Source organism: Microtus pennsylvanicus, chromosome 1, assembly GCF_037038515.1.
Source record: "Microtus pennsylvanicus isolate mMicPen1 chromosome 1, mMicPen1.hap1, whole genome shotgun sequence".
NCBI lineage: Eukaryota > Metazoa > Chordata > Mammalia > Rodentia > Cricetidae > Microtus > Microtus pennsylvanicus.
In genome coordinates, this window is record NC_134579.1 from 145,201,100 (window position 1) to 145,216,813 (window position 15,714).

The 15,714-nt window shown below is 38.7% G+C and overlaps 1 protein-coding gene across 2 annotated transcripts in view; it reads left to right on the plus strand.

Annotated features, from left to right (window-relative positions):
* The window catches only part of LOC142860339 (sulfotransferase 2A1-like), a 124,922-nt gene that overhangs the window by 20,713 nt on the left and 88,495 nt on the right, over positions 1–15,714 (plus strand). The window contains exon 4 of one of the 2 annotated variants that reach the window (XM_075991472.1): positions 8,142–8,236. The exons of the other annotated variant lie outside the window; for it this stretch is intronic. Coding sequence (XP_075847587.1) covers positions 8,142–8,236 — 95 coding nt within the window. The remainder of the gene's footprint in view (positions 1–8,141; positions 8,237–15,714) is intronic. 2 annotated transcript variants of the gene reach the window in all.

A 15,714-nucleotide genomic window follows, 5' to 3' on the forward strand; every position in this document is an offset into this window, starting at 1 on the left:
AAGCTTCTGTAAAGCAAAGGACACTGTCACTAAGACACAAAGGCAACCTATTGACTGGGAGAAGATCTTCACCAACCCCGCAACTGACAAAGGTCTGATCTCCAAAACATATAGAGAACTCAGGAAACTAGACTTTAAAATGCTAATTAACCCAATTAAAAAATGGGGCACTGAACTGAACAGAGAATTCTCAACAGAAGAACTTCAAATGGCCAAAAGACACTTAAGGTCCTGCTCAATTTCCTTAGCAATCAGGGAAATGCAAATCAAAACAACTTTGAGATATCATCTTACACCTGTCAGAATGGCTAAAATAAAAAACTCCAATGATAGCCTTTGCTGGAGAGGCTGTGGAGGAAGGGGTACCCTCATCCATTGCTGGTGGGAATGCAATCTTGTGCAACCACTGTGGAAGTCAGTGTTTCAGTTTCTCAGGAAATTCGGGATCAACCTACCCCTGGACCCAGCAATACCACTCTTGGGAATTTACCCAAGAGATGCTCTATAACATGTCAAAAGCATTTGTTCAATTATGTTCATCGCAGTATTATTTGTGATAGCCAGAACCTGGAAACAACCTAGATGCCCTTCAATGGAAGAATGGATGAAGATAGTGTGGAATATATACACGTTAGAGTACTACGCTGTGGTAAAAAACAATGACTTCTCGAATTTTGCATGCAATTGGATGGAAATAGAAAACATTAATCTGAGTGAGGTAACCTAGACCCAAAGAGATGAATATGGGATGTACTCACTCATAATTGGTTTCTAGCCATAAATAAGTAGACTTATTTTAAAAACAAAGGAAAATCAAACAAAAAATCAAACTCTTTCACTCATCCCTCTGGGCAATGACCTGCTCCTCTATCAAATCTAGTCCTTCCTTATACCCATCACAACCTCCATGTCCAGTTCCAGAATACTTGTACTACTTTCTACTCCATCATTCTCACCTTTCCATAACATATTTGTTCATCATAGCAGCATTGGGAGCTAAGATATGTCATGAAGTATACCCTTTTGCCAAAATAGCTTTACTTATAAATATTCATTGCAATGAAATGTGTTCACGTTCAGGGTCTCTGGCTTCTGCTACACCATCAATACTGGACCCTCATCTAGACTTGGATGAGGATATTATTGGATATCTTGGATATTCTATTATTGCTCAGACTCATGATGATTCTGTGGCTATTGTTCCACAGGGCTTGTCTTTTCTACTTTCTCCAGAAGCTTACTGATAGTGTCTATGTTGAGGTAAACCACTCAGTGCCCTGGATCTGGACCTCAGTGGTAGCTGAGTTGTTCAGTCCTGGTCTTTCTGTTCCTTCTCCTAATCCAGAGGTGGCAGGCAAGGGGCAGGGTCAGGACTGATTAATTTTAAGGTTCATTTTATTTTCTTTGTAGGAGTGTTTTGCTTGCATGCATTTGTCTTGCTGCATATGTGTCTGATGCCCACAGAGGCTGAAAGAGCACCCTGACAACTATCATGTAGATACTGGAAACTAAATCCTGGTCCTGTAGAGGAACAGTGAATGCTTTTAACTGCTGAACTTCTCCTCACCATATACCTATTTATTTTTTAAATGTCATCTTAGTTTAATTTTAGTATTTTTATCTATATAGAAATTTATCCATATGTTTTAGATTTTCCAGTTTGGTGGAATTTCTTAAGGTAAACTCTAATAATTTTCTGAATTTCACTGGTGACTGTCATAACGCTCCATTTTCATGTCTTAATTTTGATAATTTTTCTTTCCTTTGGTTAGTTTATCTAAAATTTTTCAATATTATTTACATTTTGAAGGAATCACATCTGTTTCATTGACTGTCTGGTTTGTTTTGCTGTTGGGCTGTTTTCAAATTATGTATTTCATTAATGTCTGTACTTACTTTATAGCTATTGATTTTGGCATTTGACTTGTTCTTTTTCTAGAGAGCCCTAAGGTGAATCATTAACTAATTTATTAGATATCTAACTGATTTCTTTATGTAAGTACATTGACCTTTAAACATCTCTCTTAGGTCTGCTTACAATGCATTTCACAGATTAAAGTGTGTTTGTTTTTTATTTTCCTTTTATTGTAAGAATCTTTTTACTCTTGATTTCTCAAAGACACATTCCCAATTATGTTGTGAGTTATTTAATGTCCATGAGTTCATTTACCCTCTAGAGTTTCTCCATGTCGTTAATGTACAGTCCTTTTATTCTTGTCAGGTAGAATATAAAGAATTATTTAAGTTTCCCCATATTTGTTAAGATACTTTCTGTTTCCTAACATATGATCTATTTTAGAGAATGTTCCATGAGCTTCTGAGAAAAACGTATTCTACAGTGTTTGGATACAATATTCTGGAGATGTTGTTTAGGGTTGTTTTTACTTGTGATGTCATTTAATTCTATATACTTTCTATAGGCTAATTGTTAAAAGTGAATCTATTATGTCACACGATGGTAGCCTGTGTTCTTTCATGTAGTAGCGTTTTCTGGGTGCAGCTGTGTTTGAAATTGTATGGTTTTCTCCTTGAAGTCTTCCTTTAATCAGTAGGAAGTGCTATTTATTATTTCTCACTAGATTTTGTTTCAAGTCTATTTTGTCAAATTAAATTAGCAACACTCTTGTTTTCTAGCTCTATTTGCCTGGAACAACTTTATTCATCATTTCATTGTAAGGTTCCATGTGTTTTTATGATAAAGTATAACAAATATATGCTTTCTAATTTTTATTCCCATCTTCTTGTCTGTGATACTTTATTAGATGTTGACATTACTATTCAGTAACTAATGGGAGAAGTCTATTGATTTCTGTCATTTTGAAGATTTTGCCAAAGTGTGCAAGCTGTTTTAATTTTATTTCTTATTTAACTGTTGTTCTAGTTTGCTTTATGGTCTTTGTGATAAAAACACTCTTGCCAGAAGCAACGTAGGAGGAAAAAGTGTTTATCTGGCTTATACTTTCAGGTCTCAATCTATTTTTTGGAAAAGTTAGGGCAGTATCTTCATTAGGAAATAAAGCAGAAACCATTTTACTAATCTGCTTGATAACTTCTTCAGTATCTCATGCTAAATCAGCTTTCTCATACAGCTCAGTCCCAGCTACATATGCTGTGTCATACCATACCAATCATTAATCAAAACTATAATTCAAGCATGTGGCCACATACCAATCTGATAGGGACAATATCTTAACTGGGAATTTCTCAGATAATTCCAAGTTGTGTCAAATAGACTGCTGAAGCTAACTTATACTTGTTGCAGATAGAACTTTTTTTCTCTTTGGTCTAAAGGCTCCCATAATTATATTTTGTACGGCATTCTTGGTGTACAAAATGAATTCATAAATCCATTTTACATATGTTTAGCATATAAAGTTTTATTTTTCCTTAACTTATGACAAGAAGCGTTGTTGCGTCCAGTAGTTGAGATGGCATTGGTTGACTTTTAGAACTTGAAATACAAATTTCCAGTCCCTCCTACTGAGATTTTAAAGTCTCAGTTGAAATTTCAGTTCTAACAGACCTTCTATTACATTAGACTTGGTGTTTCTCTCTTGACAGTTTCAATGTGCTGTCTTTGTTTACTTATACAATTCTGAGGGAAGATTCTTTTTTAGTCTCTGTGGTGCCCTACTTTCCACCTGTATCTGAGTTGGCTTCTGTTCCAACAGAAAGCACTTATAGGGATGTTATAAAATATTATTTTAAGATGTGATACATTCATTAATCTTTTAGAACATTTATTTTAATGTTTCAAAGATGTGTTGCAAATGAGGAACAGAAGCAGGGAGAACATGAGCAAGGAAGTCAAGACCGCAAGAGGAGCACCCACCCACTGAGACAGTGGGGCTGATCTTTAGGAGATCATAAAGGCCAGCTGGACTGGGACTGAAAATGCATGGGATAAAACCCGACTCACTGAATATGGTGGACAATGAGAGCTGCCGAGAAGCCAAGGACAATGGCACTGAGTTTTGACCCTACTGCATGTACTGGCTTTGTGGGAGCCTAGCCGGTTTGGAAGCTCACCTTACTAGACCTGGATGGAGCGGGGAGGACCTTGGATTTTCCACAGGGCAGGGAACCCTGACTGCCCTTTGGCTGGAGAGGGAAGGGGGAGGGAAAAGGGAGGGGGGGAGGAGGTAGAAATTTTTAATTAAAAAAAATTTTAATAAAAAAAAGAAAAGAACAAATTTCCGCCTCCTCCCCACCTTCCATTTCCCTCCCCCCGACTCCTCCCTCTCCCCTCCCCCCAAACCTCCCCATCCCCTCACTCTTCTCCCCCTCTCCCATTCCTTTCCCCCTCCCTCTCCAGTCCAAAGAACAGTCAGGGTTCCCGGCCCTGTGGGAAGTACAAGGTCCTCCCCCCTCCATCCAGGTCTAGGAAGGTGAGCATCCAAACAGGCTAGGTTCCCACAAAGCCAGTTCTTGTCGCTTTCTTTTATGTTTAATTTGTTTAACTCTGTGAAGCTGTGAAACTTTGCCTGTCTAAAACACCTGATGTTCTAAGAGAGAGCTAAGCAGGCAATATTGAGGCAGGAAAAAACGATAGGCAGGGCTGACAGGCAGAGAGAATAAATAGGAAGAGAGCTCATGGAAAAGAGATGGGGGAGAAAGGAAAGGAGATTGACTTCGGGGTCTAGTCACCCAGCTACATAGCAAGTCTCAGAGTAGGGAAGAAAGAAAAGACATGCAAGAAATAGGAAAAGGTAAAAGCCCAATGACAAAAGATGGATGGGATAATTTTATTTTTTGACTAGAAAAAAAGCAAAGCTAAGGCTGGCATTTATAAGAAAGAATAAGTCTCCATGTCTGATTTATTTGTGAGATGTGAGGCAGACCCCCCCCCCAAAGAGCAAAGAAAAAAAGAGTAAAACAGCCAACAATGTTTAGGCATTGGGCATTCCAACATAGGGCTAGAATAAAAGAAAATCCAATAGCAGAGAGAAAAGTTTTGGTTTTGCTTACAACTCCAGGTTACAGTTTATTGCTGGAAAGTTTTGGTAGGAAATTAAAGCACTACATTTCACAGTCAAGGGCAGAGAGACAATATGTTTGCCCTGCTCTCTTGCTTGCAGCTAACTTTCTCTTCCCTACTTTTCTACACTATGATGAGTAGGGAATTATGCTGCCCACATTGTGTCCCACCTTTCTGCATTATTAATGAACTATAAGAACAACCTTTCAAAGCCATGCCCACAGATCAATGTAATCTAGAATATTTTTCATTCAAATTCTCTTTCAAGATTAGTTATATGTTGTGTTAAGTTAACATTAAAAGCTACTAACACACTATCTCTTTTCTTATCATGGGATATGATAATAAAAACGTTTTCTATACCTTTGAAACTTGCATTTCATCTTTTCATAGAGGGACAGATATCTTGTAATTCCTACTCCTGTCTTTTTATTATAAAACTTTGTTCTTAATGAATTTTCCCAAGTCCCTCACCGTGCCTTCATACTGTGATATATTTTTCTTCAAAAATATCTTTTTTATTATGATCTGGTGTGTGTGTGTGTGTTGTGCATGTGTGTGCTAGAGTGCCTCTGTGTGTACACACATCTCACAGAACTTTTGTGAGAACATAAGAACAACTTTGTGGGGTCAATTGTCTACTCTTATTATATGGGTTACAGAGACAGTTTAATCATCAGGAGTATATGGTAAGTACTTTTTTACCTGTTGTTCTCATAGTGCCACCATTTAATTTTGTATCTGTATTTTCTTCATTTCAAATTTATTTGTTGTGTAGACCATTTGTGCTAATTTTTACTTTTCCTGGTGCAATAAAATTGTTTTTATAAATTACTTTTCATAATTATGTAATTAGGGGCTATGGAGATCCTTCAGTGATTAAAAGAACTTGTGGCTTTTTAGAGGAGGGGAGTTTGTTTCCAGAACCCAAATCAAGTGGCTCCCAATTTTTCATATCTCTAGCTTGAGGAGAACTGGCATTCTTCTAATGTCTGTGGGCACACACACACTCATATGCATGTGAAAATGCACAAACATATGTAAAAATAAAAATAAAATAAATCTTTTAAAAATTATTTCATTAAGTACAAGTTTCTAAAGCCTTTCATGTTTTCTGAATGTCGATGTATAACATTCTCTCTCTCTCTCTCTGTCTCTGTCTCTCTCTTTCTCTCTCCATCTTTCATTTCCACTACCTCTCCTCTTTCCCAGCCTTTCTCTACCTCAACCTGATGATATATTCCCCTCTTTCTATTGATTGATATGATTAGTAACACTATCATGCAATCTTAATGCATACCTTCATAGCATTTCACTCAACCTGTTGCTGTTCTGATAGGAGTAATTTTCACAACATCATATAAGTTATCATTCTTGCCAACTCTGTCATTGAACCTTTTTTGTCCCACTAGAACACTAGACCAGGAGGCAGGTACTTTCTTGCTTGCTTATTGACCATTGCTCTCCCACTAACACTCAGACCTTGTGAATTATTGTTGTTGGATACAGCCACTAGGTCTCATAACTTGATATATATCAATTAAAGTATAAGAAAATAATATATTCAGGCTGAGTAATATGGTAAAAGCCTTCACTCATGACATTTATGGGATGAATAAAGTGGATCAATAGTTCAAGTAATCCTTTTCTACAAAACAGACAGAGAGCCTTCTTGACATATACTTTGTAATCCCAGCCTCCAAATAAACACACTATCTTTAAAAATGACCTCTAAAGCAGAACAACTGTTAATTATCAGCAACGTATATGTCATTGGCTTATTTTTGATGCTCTCACTAACATGCTTTTGATTTTTGTTTTTTTGCTTATTTTCAGACATGATCAGGTGTATCTCAAGTTGGCCACTAATTCACAATGTAATGGAAAATGACATTGAAGCTCTAGTCTTCCCTTCATTCTAACTCCTGAGATTTAGTATTTCAAATGTATGCCACCACTTCTGGCTTAGCTTTTAACCTTTTTTGATGGGCATAGGTGTGTGTATCCATGATTGTATGGAAACAAATGTGTGACTATGTCTGTTTTTGTGCCAAAGCTTGAATGTGGAAGACAAGCAACAACATTAGGTGTTGAACCTTAATTTCTATTATGTTCAATAGTTCCTGAGGATTCAAACTCAGGTGCTCACACTTACAAGGCAAATGCATTCCACTGAGCCATCACCTGAGACCAGCTTTCAATCTCTTTAAGTGACTTAATTCTGCCAATTCTTGTGGAATTCACTTTCTCTTTACAACTTCTCGGTAGGTCATTTATCCTCAGCTTTCAATTAAATCTTAGAATCCTTGAATTCATATATTCTACTGCTCTTACCCTGACTTAACTCTTACCTTCTTTCCTGATTTGATTCAGTTATTTCTTCAGATAATGGGTAACAGTGCAAGTGTGAAATGGAGGCTGAGACAAGAAGAGAGTTCACTAGACCAGGATCTATTGTGAATACATCACAATAGCCTTAGGAACGTAAATGAAGTTTGGATGTGAAGGTGGATGTCTATGCTTGGAAGGTCTCTACTTGTCTGTGTTTTGGAGGCTTGGGTGTTGAAGAGTGACTATTGAGTAGTGGGGCTAACTTAGAGGGGGAAGCCAGTAGAAGGTGATCTCCCTCATAAAAACTTAAGATAGTTCTTCAGACATGATGGAATTAAAATAGTGCAAACCTGACCATGTCCAGAAACCTCTGGCTTACTATATTAGTTTGACTGCTTTTCCCCAAACACATGCCTCAGTCATTGGTACCCAACAGGAGGATGTCTCCTCATGGCTTCAGTGGTACAGCAGTGGGGTGATGAGCTTACTAGTGTTCTTGATTTTATCAGCTCATTGTAGTGTTTGTATCATTTTTTACATTGAATATTGTAAATGTCAGTTTGAATATTTTTTTGTGATTTTTGAGACAGGAGTTCTCCGTAGCTTTTGGTTCCTGTCCTGGAACTAGCTCTTATAGACCAGGCTGGCCTCGAATCATAGAGATCCGCCTGCCTCTGCCTCCCAAGTGCTGGGATTAAAGGCATGCATCACCACCGCAGGGCAGTTTGAATTTTCTTAATAAAGGTAACTACCATTTACACAAAAGTGCAGAATATCAGGCAGTCCTAACTCTTTTCTTTGTAATCAACACTCTCTTCCTACCTTCACACAGTTATATTTGGATCATGGTTTGAGCACACCCGTGCCTGGCTGTCCATGAGAGAAAGGAACAACTTCCTGCTTTTGAGCTATGAAGACCTGAAACAGGTAACCAACATTCTTATTTCAACCACAAACCCTCTCACAAACCCACCCCATGGTGTACCTCACATTCCTCAGTGTTGCCCTGTCAGTGTTAGGCTCATGAACACTCACTAAAAGTTAGATTATTGCTTATGTTCTTTATTGACCTGCATCTGACATTTCCTCTCCAACCTCCTAGTCCATTTTCCATGTCTTCTTTACCCTACTTTACCCTGACAAAGGGAGGAGTAGCTCACACTTGCACTACAGGTTTTTAATTCTGTCTGGGCAACACAATTGATACATCTGATAATGCAGTGGTCAGTGGTTAGAGGGGATAGTAATGTTATTCTACTGTTGTGCCAAAATGTATGTCATCTACCCATGAGTACAAGAAGAGAGATAAAGAAGAAAACCATCAGTGAGTTCTGGGAGAATACAAGTGCTGGAGTCACAGGAACAGTACTGAGTGCTACACTAATCTGACTGGGCATCTACAGGGTGCAGCCAGTCAGGAAATTATGTGTCCTATGCTCTGCAGTACAGGGATTTTTTGAGGTTGGACTAGATTACACTACAGATTTCGAAAGTCTTAGTAGAGAATATTTAAAATGTTTCATCATTAAGTAATGCCATATATTTAAATACACTAATAGACTATACATTTTTGTGATTATTGAAGATTTCATTTCATTAAAATTTCCAATTGATAGTATAAGTATGTTTAAGTACTTTGGGTGTGTCTTAAATATTTCTTATTTTAAAAGTTAAAAAAAAATGGAGACATGGAGGAACAGTGCGGCGGCCAGACGTGGCAGAGCGGAGCAGCGGCGCGACACCGCATTCAGGAAGAGGTTTTGGGGGACCGGAGCAGCGGCAGACGCAAGCGGCGGTGACAGGCATGCAATAAGGAGAGCAGATCGCCCTACTACAATTAAATCAAAGAGGTAGGCCTTTGGTTGACCAGGTCACTGGCAAACGGGGAGCCTGGTCCTGAGCCTGAAGACCCTTCGGAGGGGTGAGAGGGTTCTTGGCCTGCGGCAGGAACCAGGAAACAGAGCGAGGGCATTTTGTAAGCAGAGCCCTTGGCCAGCAGGGAAACCTGATCCGGTTTTTAAAAGAACCATTAGATAGGATCAATAGGAGGAGATGGGCAGGCGCCAAGGCAAGAATTCACCCAATAATCTGAAAAACAACATGAAAACACAAGAACCCAACGATCTTACAACAGAAGTATTTGAACAACCTAACACAGAAGAAGTGGAAAAAATTGACCTTAAACAACATGTAAAAAATGCCCTTATAGAAATGGATGAGAAGTATAACAAAAAGTTTGAAGAAATGAGTAAATACGTACATGATATCCTGGGAAACAAAGAAAAAACGATTAAACAGGTAATGGAAACAGTTCAGGAATTGAAAACTGAAATGAAGGCAAGGAAGAAAATACAAACTGAGGACCAGCTGGTTATGGAAAATCTAGGTCAACGAGCAGAGTCTACAGAAACAAGCATAATCAATAGAATACAAGAGATAGAAGAAAGAATCTCAGATGCTGAGGACACCATAGAGAAAATAAACGAACAGATCAAAGAAAACAGCAAAGCCAACAAATTCTCAACACAAAACATTCAGGAAATATGGGACACAATAAAAAAACCAAACCTAAGAATAATAGGAATAGAAGAAGGAGAAGAGTCACAGCTCAAAGGCCCAGAAAATATTTTCAACAAAATTATGGAAGAAAACTTTCCCAACTTAAAGAAAGATATTCATTTAAATATCCAAGTAGCATACAGAACACCAAACAGATTGGATCAAAGAAAAACATCTCCTCGCCATATAATAATCAAAACACAAAATATACAGGTTAAAGAAAGAATATTAAGAGCTGCAAAGGAAAAAGGGCAAGTAACTTATGAAGGTAAACCGATCAGACTTACACCTGACTTCTCTATGGAAACTATGAAAGCCAGAAGGTCCTGGATAGATGTACTGCAGAAGCTAAGAGACCATGGATGCAAACCCAAACTACTATACCCAGCCAAGCTATCATTCATTATCAATGGAGAAAACAAGACATTCCAGGATAAGAACAAATTTAAATAATACGTAGCCAGAAATCCAGCCCTACAGAAAGTAATAGAAGGAAAATCGCAACCCAAGGTATCCAACGCTGCCAACACTGCCTACAATATCTCATGCATCTAGTGACCCTTCACCAGCACATATCAAAGAGGGAGACACACAATCTCTACTACCAAAAGCAATAAGAATAACCTTAGTAAACAACCACTGGTCATTAATATCACTTAATATTAATGGGCTCAATTCACCTATAAAAAGGCATAGGCTAAAAGATTGGATACAAAAACAGGATCCAACATTCTGCTGTTTGCAAGAAACACATCTCAAACACAAAGACAGGCACCTACTCAGAGTAAAGGGTTGGGAAAAGGTGTTTCAGGCAAATGGTCCTAAGAAAAAAGAAGGTGTGGCCATACTAATTTCTAACAAAACTGACTTCAAACTAAAATCAATCAGAAGATACTGAGATGGTCACTTTATACTCATAACCGGAACAATTCATCAGGATGATATCTCAATCCTGAATATCTACGCCCCCAATATAAAAGCACCTACTTATGTAAAAGAAATATTACTAGAACTCAAGGCAGACATCAAACCACACACACTAGTAGTAGGAGACTTCAACACACCTCTCTTTCCAAGGGACAGGTCAATCAGACAGAAACCTAATAGAGAATTAAGAGAATTATTGGAGGTAATGAAGCAAATGGACTTAACAGACATCTATAGAACATTCCACCCAAATAGGAAAGAATATACCTTCTTCTCTGCAGCTCATGGAACCTTCTCAAAAATTGACCACATACTTGGAAAAAAAGGAAACCTCCACAGATACAAAAAAATATCAGTGTCCACCTGTGTCCTATCTGATCACCACGGATTAAAGTTAGAAGGCAACAACAATGCTACCCACAGAAAGCTGACAAACTCATGGAAACTGAACAGTCAACTACTGAACCACACCTGGGTCAAAAAGAAATTAAGAAAGAAATTAAAGTCTTCCTTGAATTTAATGAAAATAAAGGGACAACATACTCAAACCTATGGGACACAATGAAAGCAGTGCTAAGAGGAAAGTTCATAGCACTAAGTGCCCACTTAAAGAAAATGGAGAATGCATACATTGGGGACTTAACAACACACCTGAAAGCTCTAGAAAAAAAAGAAGCAGACGCACCCAGGAGGAGTAGAAGACTGGAAATAATAAAACTGAGGGCCGAAATCAACAAAATAGAAACACAGAAAACAGTCCAAAGAATCGATGAAACAAAAAGCTGGTTCTAGGAGAAAATCAACAAGATCGACAAACCCCTATCCAAACTAATTAAATGACAGAGAGAGAACACGCAAATAAATAATATCAGAAATGAAAAGAGGGACATAACCACAGACACAGAGGAAATTCAGAGAATCATTAGATCTTACTACAAAAGCCTGTATAACAGAAAACTGGAAAATGTAAAAGAAATGGACACTTTTTTAGATAAATACCATTTACCAAAATTAAACCAGGACCAGGTGAACAATCTAAACAGACCTGTCAGTCGCGAAGAATTAGAAGCTGTTATCAAAAACCTCCCTACCAAAAAAAGCCCATTACCAGATGGTTTCAATGCGGAATTCTACCAGAACTTCCAAGAAGAGCTAATACCTATACTCCTTAATGTATTCCACAATATAGAAACAGAAGAGTCATTACCAAATTCCTTTTATGAAGCTACAGTTTCTCTGATACCAAAACCACACAAAGACTTAACCAGGAAAGAGAATTACAGGGCAATCTCACTCATGAACATCGATGCAAAATTCCTCAACAAAATACTGGCAAACCGAATCCAAGAACACATTAGAAAAATTATCCATTATGATCAAGTAGGCTTCATCCCAGAGATGCAGGGCTGGTTCAACATACGCAAATGTATCAATGTAATCCACCATATAAATAAACTGAAAAAAAAAACCCATATGATCATCTCATTAGATGCTGAAAAAGCATTCAACAAAATTCAACACTGCTTTATGATAAAGGTCTTAGAGAGAATTGGGATACAAGGGTCCTACCTAAATATAATAAACGCTATTTACAGCAAGCCATCAGCCAACATTAAATTAAATGGAGAACAACTCAAAGCCATCCCACTAAAATCAGGAACACGACAAGGATGTCCACTCTCTCCATACCTCTTCAATATAGTGCTTCAAGTTCTAGCAATAGCAATAGGACAACATAAGGAGATCAAGGGGATTTGAATTGGAAAGGAAGAAGTTAAGCTCTCGTTATTTGCAGATGATATGATAGTATACATAAGTGACCCCAAAAATTCTACCAAAAAACTCCTACAGCTGATAAACACCTTTAGTAATGTGGCAGGATACAAGATCAACTCCAAAAAAATCAGTTGCCTTCCTATACACTAAGGGTAAGGAAGCAGAGAGGGAAATCAGAGAAGCATCACCTTTCACGATAGCCACAAACAGCATAAAATATTTGGAGGTAACTCTAACCAAGGAAGTGAAAGATCTATTTCACAAGAACTATAAGTCTTTGAAGAAAGAAATTGAAGAAGACACCAGAAAATGGAAGGACCTCCCTTGCTCTTGGATTGGGAGGATCAACATAGTAAAAATGGCAGTTCTACCAAAAGCAATCTATAGATTCAATGCAATCCCCATCAAAATCCCATCAAAATTCTTCACAGTTCTGGAGAAGACAACAATCAACTTTATATGGAAAAATAAAAACCCCAGGATAGCCAAAACAATCTTATACAATAAAGGATTGTCCGGAGGCATTACCATCCCTGACCTCAAACTCTATTACAGAGCTACAGTATTGAAAACAGCTTGGTATTTGATGTGGGAGTGATTTCTTATTAATAAAGAAACTGCCTAGACCCATTTGATAGGCCAACCCTTAGGTAGGCGGAGTAAACAGAACGGAATGCTGGGAGAAAGAAGCTGAGTCAAGGAGTCGCCATGGTTCTCCCACTCCAGACAGACGCAGGTTAAGATCATTCCTGGTAAGCCAGCTTGTGGGCTACACAGATTAATAGAAATGGCTTAGATCAATATGTAAAAGCTAGCCAATAAGAAACTGAAACTAATGGGTCAGGCAGTGTTTAAAAGAATACAGTTTCTGTGTAATTATTTCGGGTAAAGCTAGCCGTTCAGGTGGCTGGGTGCGGGGACTCAGCCCGCCGCTCCTACTACTACAGGTATTGGCATAAAAACAGAGAAGTCGACCAATGGAATCGAATAGAAGACCCTGACTTTAACCCACAAACCTATGAACACCTGATATTTGATAAAGGAGCTAAAAGTATACAATGGAAAAAAAGAGAGCATCTTCAACAAATTGTGCTGGCACAACTGGATGTCAATCTGTAGAAGAATGAAAATAGATCCATATCTATCACCATGCACAAAACTCAAGTCCAAATGGATTAAAGACCTCAATATCAGTCAGAACACACTGAACCTGATAGAAGAGAAAGTGGGAAGTACTCTACAACACATGGGCACAGGAGACCACTTCCTACGTATAACCCCAGCAGCACAAACACTAAGGGCATCATTGAATAAATGGGACCTCCTGAAACTGAGAAGCTTCTGTAAAGCAAAGGACACTGTCACTAAGATAAAAAGGCAACCCACTTACTGGGAGAAGATTTTCACCAACCCCGCAACTGACAAAGGTCTGATCTCCAAAATATATAACGAAATCAAGAAACTAAACCGTAAAAGGCTAATCAACCCAATTATAAAATGGGGCACTAAGCTGAACAGAGAATTCCCAACAGAAGAACTTCAAATGGCCAAAAGACACTTAAGGTCATGCTCAACTTCCTTAGTGATCAGGGAAATGCAAATCAAGACAACTTTGAGATACCATCTTACACCTGTCAGAATGGCTAAAATCAAAAACACCAATGATAGCCTTTTGGTGAGGTTGTGGAGAAAGGGGTACACTCACCCATTGCTGGTGGGAATGAAATCTTGTGCAACCACTCTGGAAAGCAGTGTTTCGGTTTCTCAGGAAATTCGGGATCAACCTACCCCTGGATCCAGCAATACCACTCTTGGGAATATACCCAAGAGAGGCCCTATCATACAACAAAAGTATATGCTCATCTATGTTCATGGCAGCATTGTTTGTAATAGCCAGAACCTGGAAACAACCTAGATGCCCTTCAATGGAAGATTGGCTGAAGAAAGTATGGAATATATACATATTAGAGTATTACTCAGCAGTAAAAAACAAGGACTTCTTGAATTTTGCATACAAATGGATGGAAATAGAAAACACTATCCTGAGTGAGGTAAGCCAGACCCAAAAAGAGGAACATGGGATGTATTCACTCATATTTGGTTTCTAGCCATAAATAAAGGACATTGAGCTTATAATTCATGTTCCTAGAGAAGCTAAATAAGAAGGTGAATCCAAAGACAAACACATAGGCATCCTCATGAATATTAATCTTCATCAGGCGATGAAAGGAGACAGAGACAGAGACCCACATTGGAGCACCGGACAGAAATCTCAAGATCCAAATCAGGAGCAGAAGGAGACAGAACACGAGCAAGGAACTCAGGACCGGGAGGGGTGCACCCACACACTGAGACAATGGGGGATGTTCTATCGGGAACTCACCAAGGCTAGCTGGCCCGGGTCTGAAAAAGCATGGGATAAATCCGGACTAGCTGAACACAGAGGACAATGAGGAATACTGAGAACTCAAGAACAATCGCAGTGGTTTTTTTTTCTTTATTGTCAACAATATTGATTTCTTTTTTTTAAATGTATTTATTTATTAAAGATTTCTGTCTCTTCCCAGCCACCACCTCCCATTTCCCTCCCCCTCCCCCAATTAAGTCCCCCCCCCAGCCCGAAAAGCCATCAGGGTTCCCTGTCCTATGGGAAGTCCAAGGAACCCCACCACCATCCAGGTCTAGTAAGTTGAGCATCCAAACTGCCTAGGCTCCCACAAAGCCAGTGCGTGCAGTAGGATCAGAAACCCATTGCCATTGTTCTTGAGTTGTCTGTAGTCCTCATTGTCCACCATATGATCATTTCACTTCGCAGTGGGTTTTTGATCCTACTGCACTTACTGCCTTTGGCGGAGCCTAGGCAGTTTGGATACTCACCTTAGTAGACCTGGATAGAGGTGGGAAGTCCTTGGGCTTCCCACAGGTCAGGGAATCCTGATTGCTCTTTGAGCAGATGAGGGAGGGGGACTGGATGGGGGAGGGGGAGGCAAATGGGAGGCGGTTGCGGGGAGGAGGCAGAAATCCTTAATAAATAAATAAATTAAAAAAAAGAAAATAAGGAATTTTACAAATTAAAAAAAATGTTAAAAAATGCCTTGGCAGTGTGTCACTTGACTGAAAACCCAGCCCTGAGACGTAAAGTC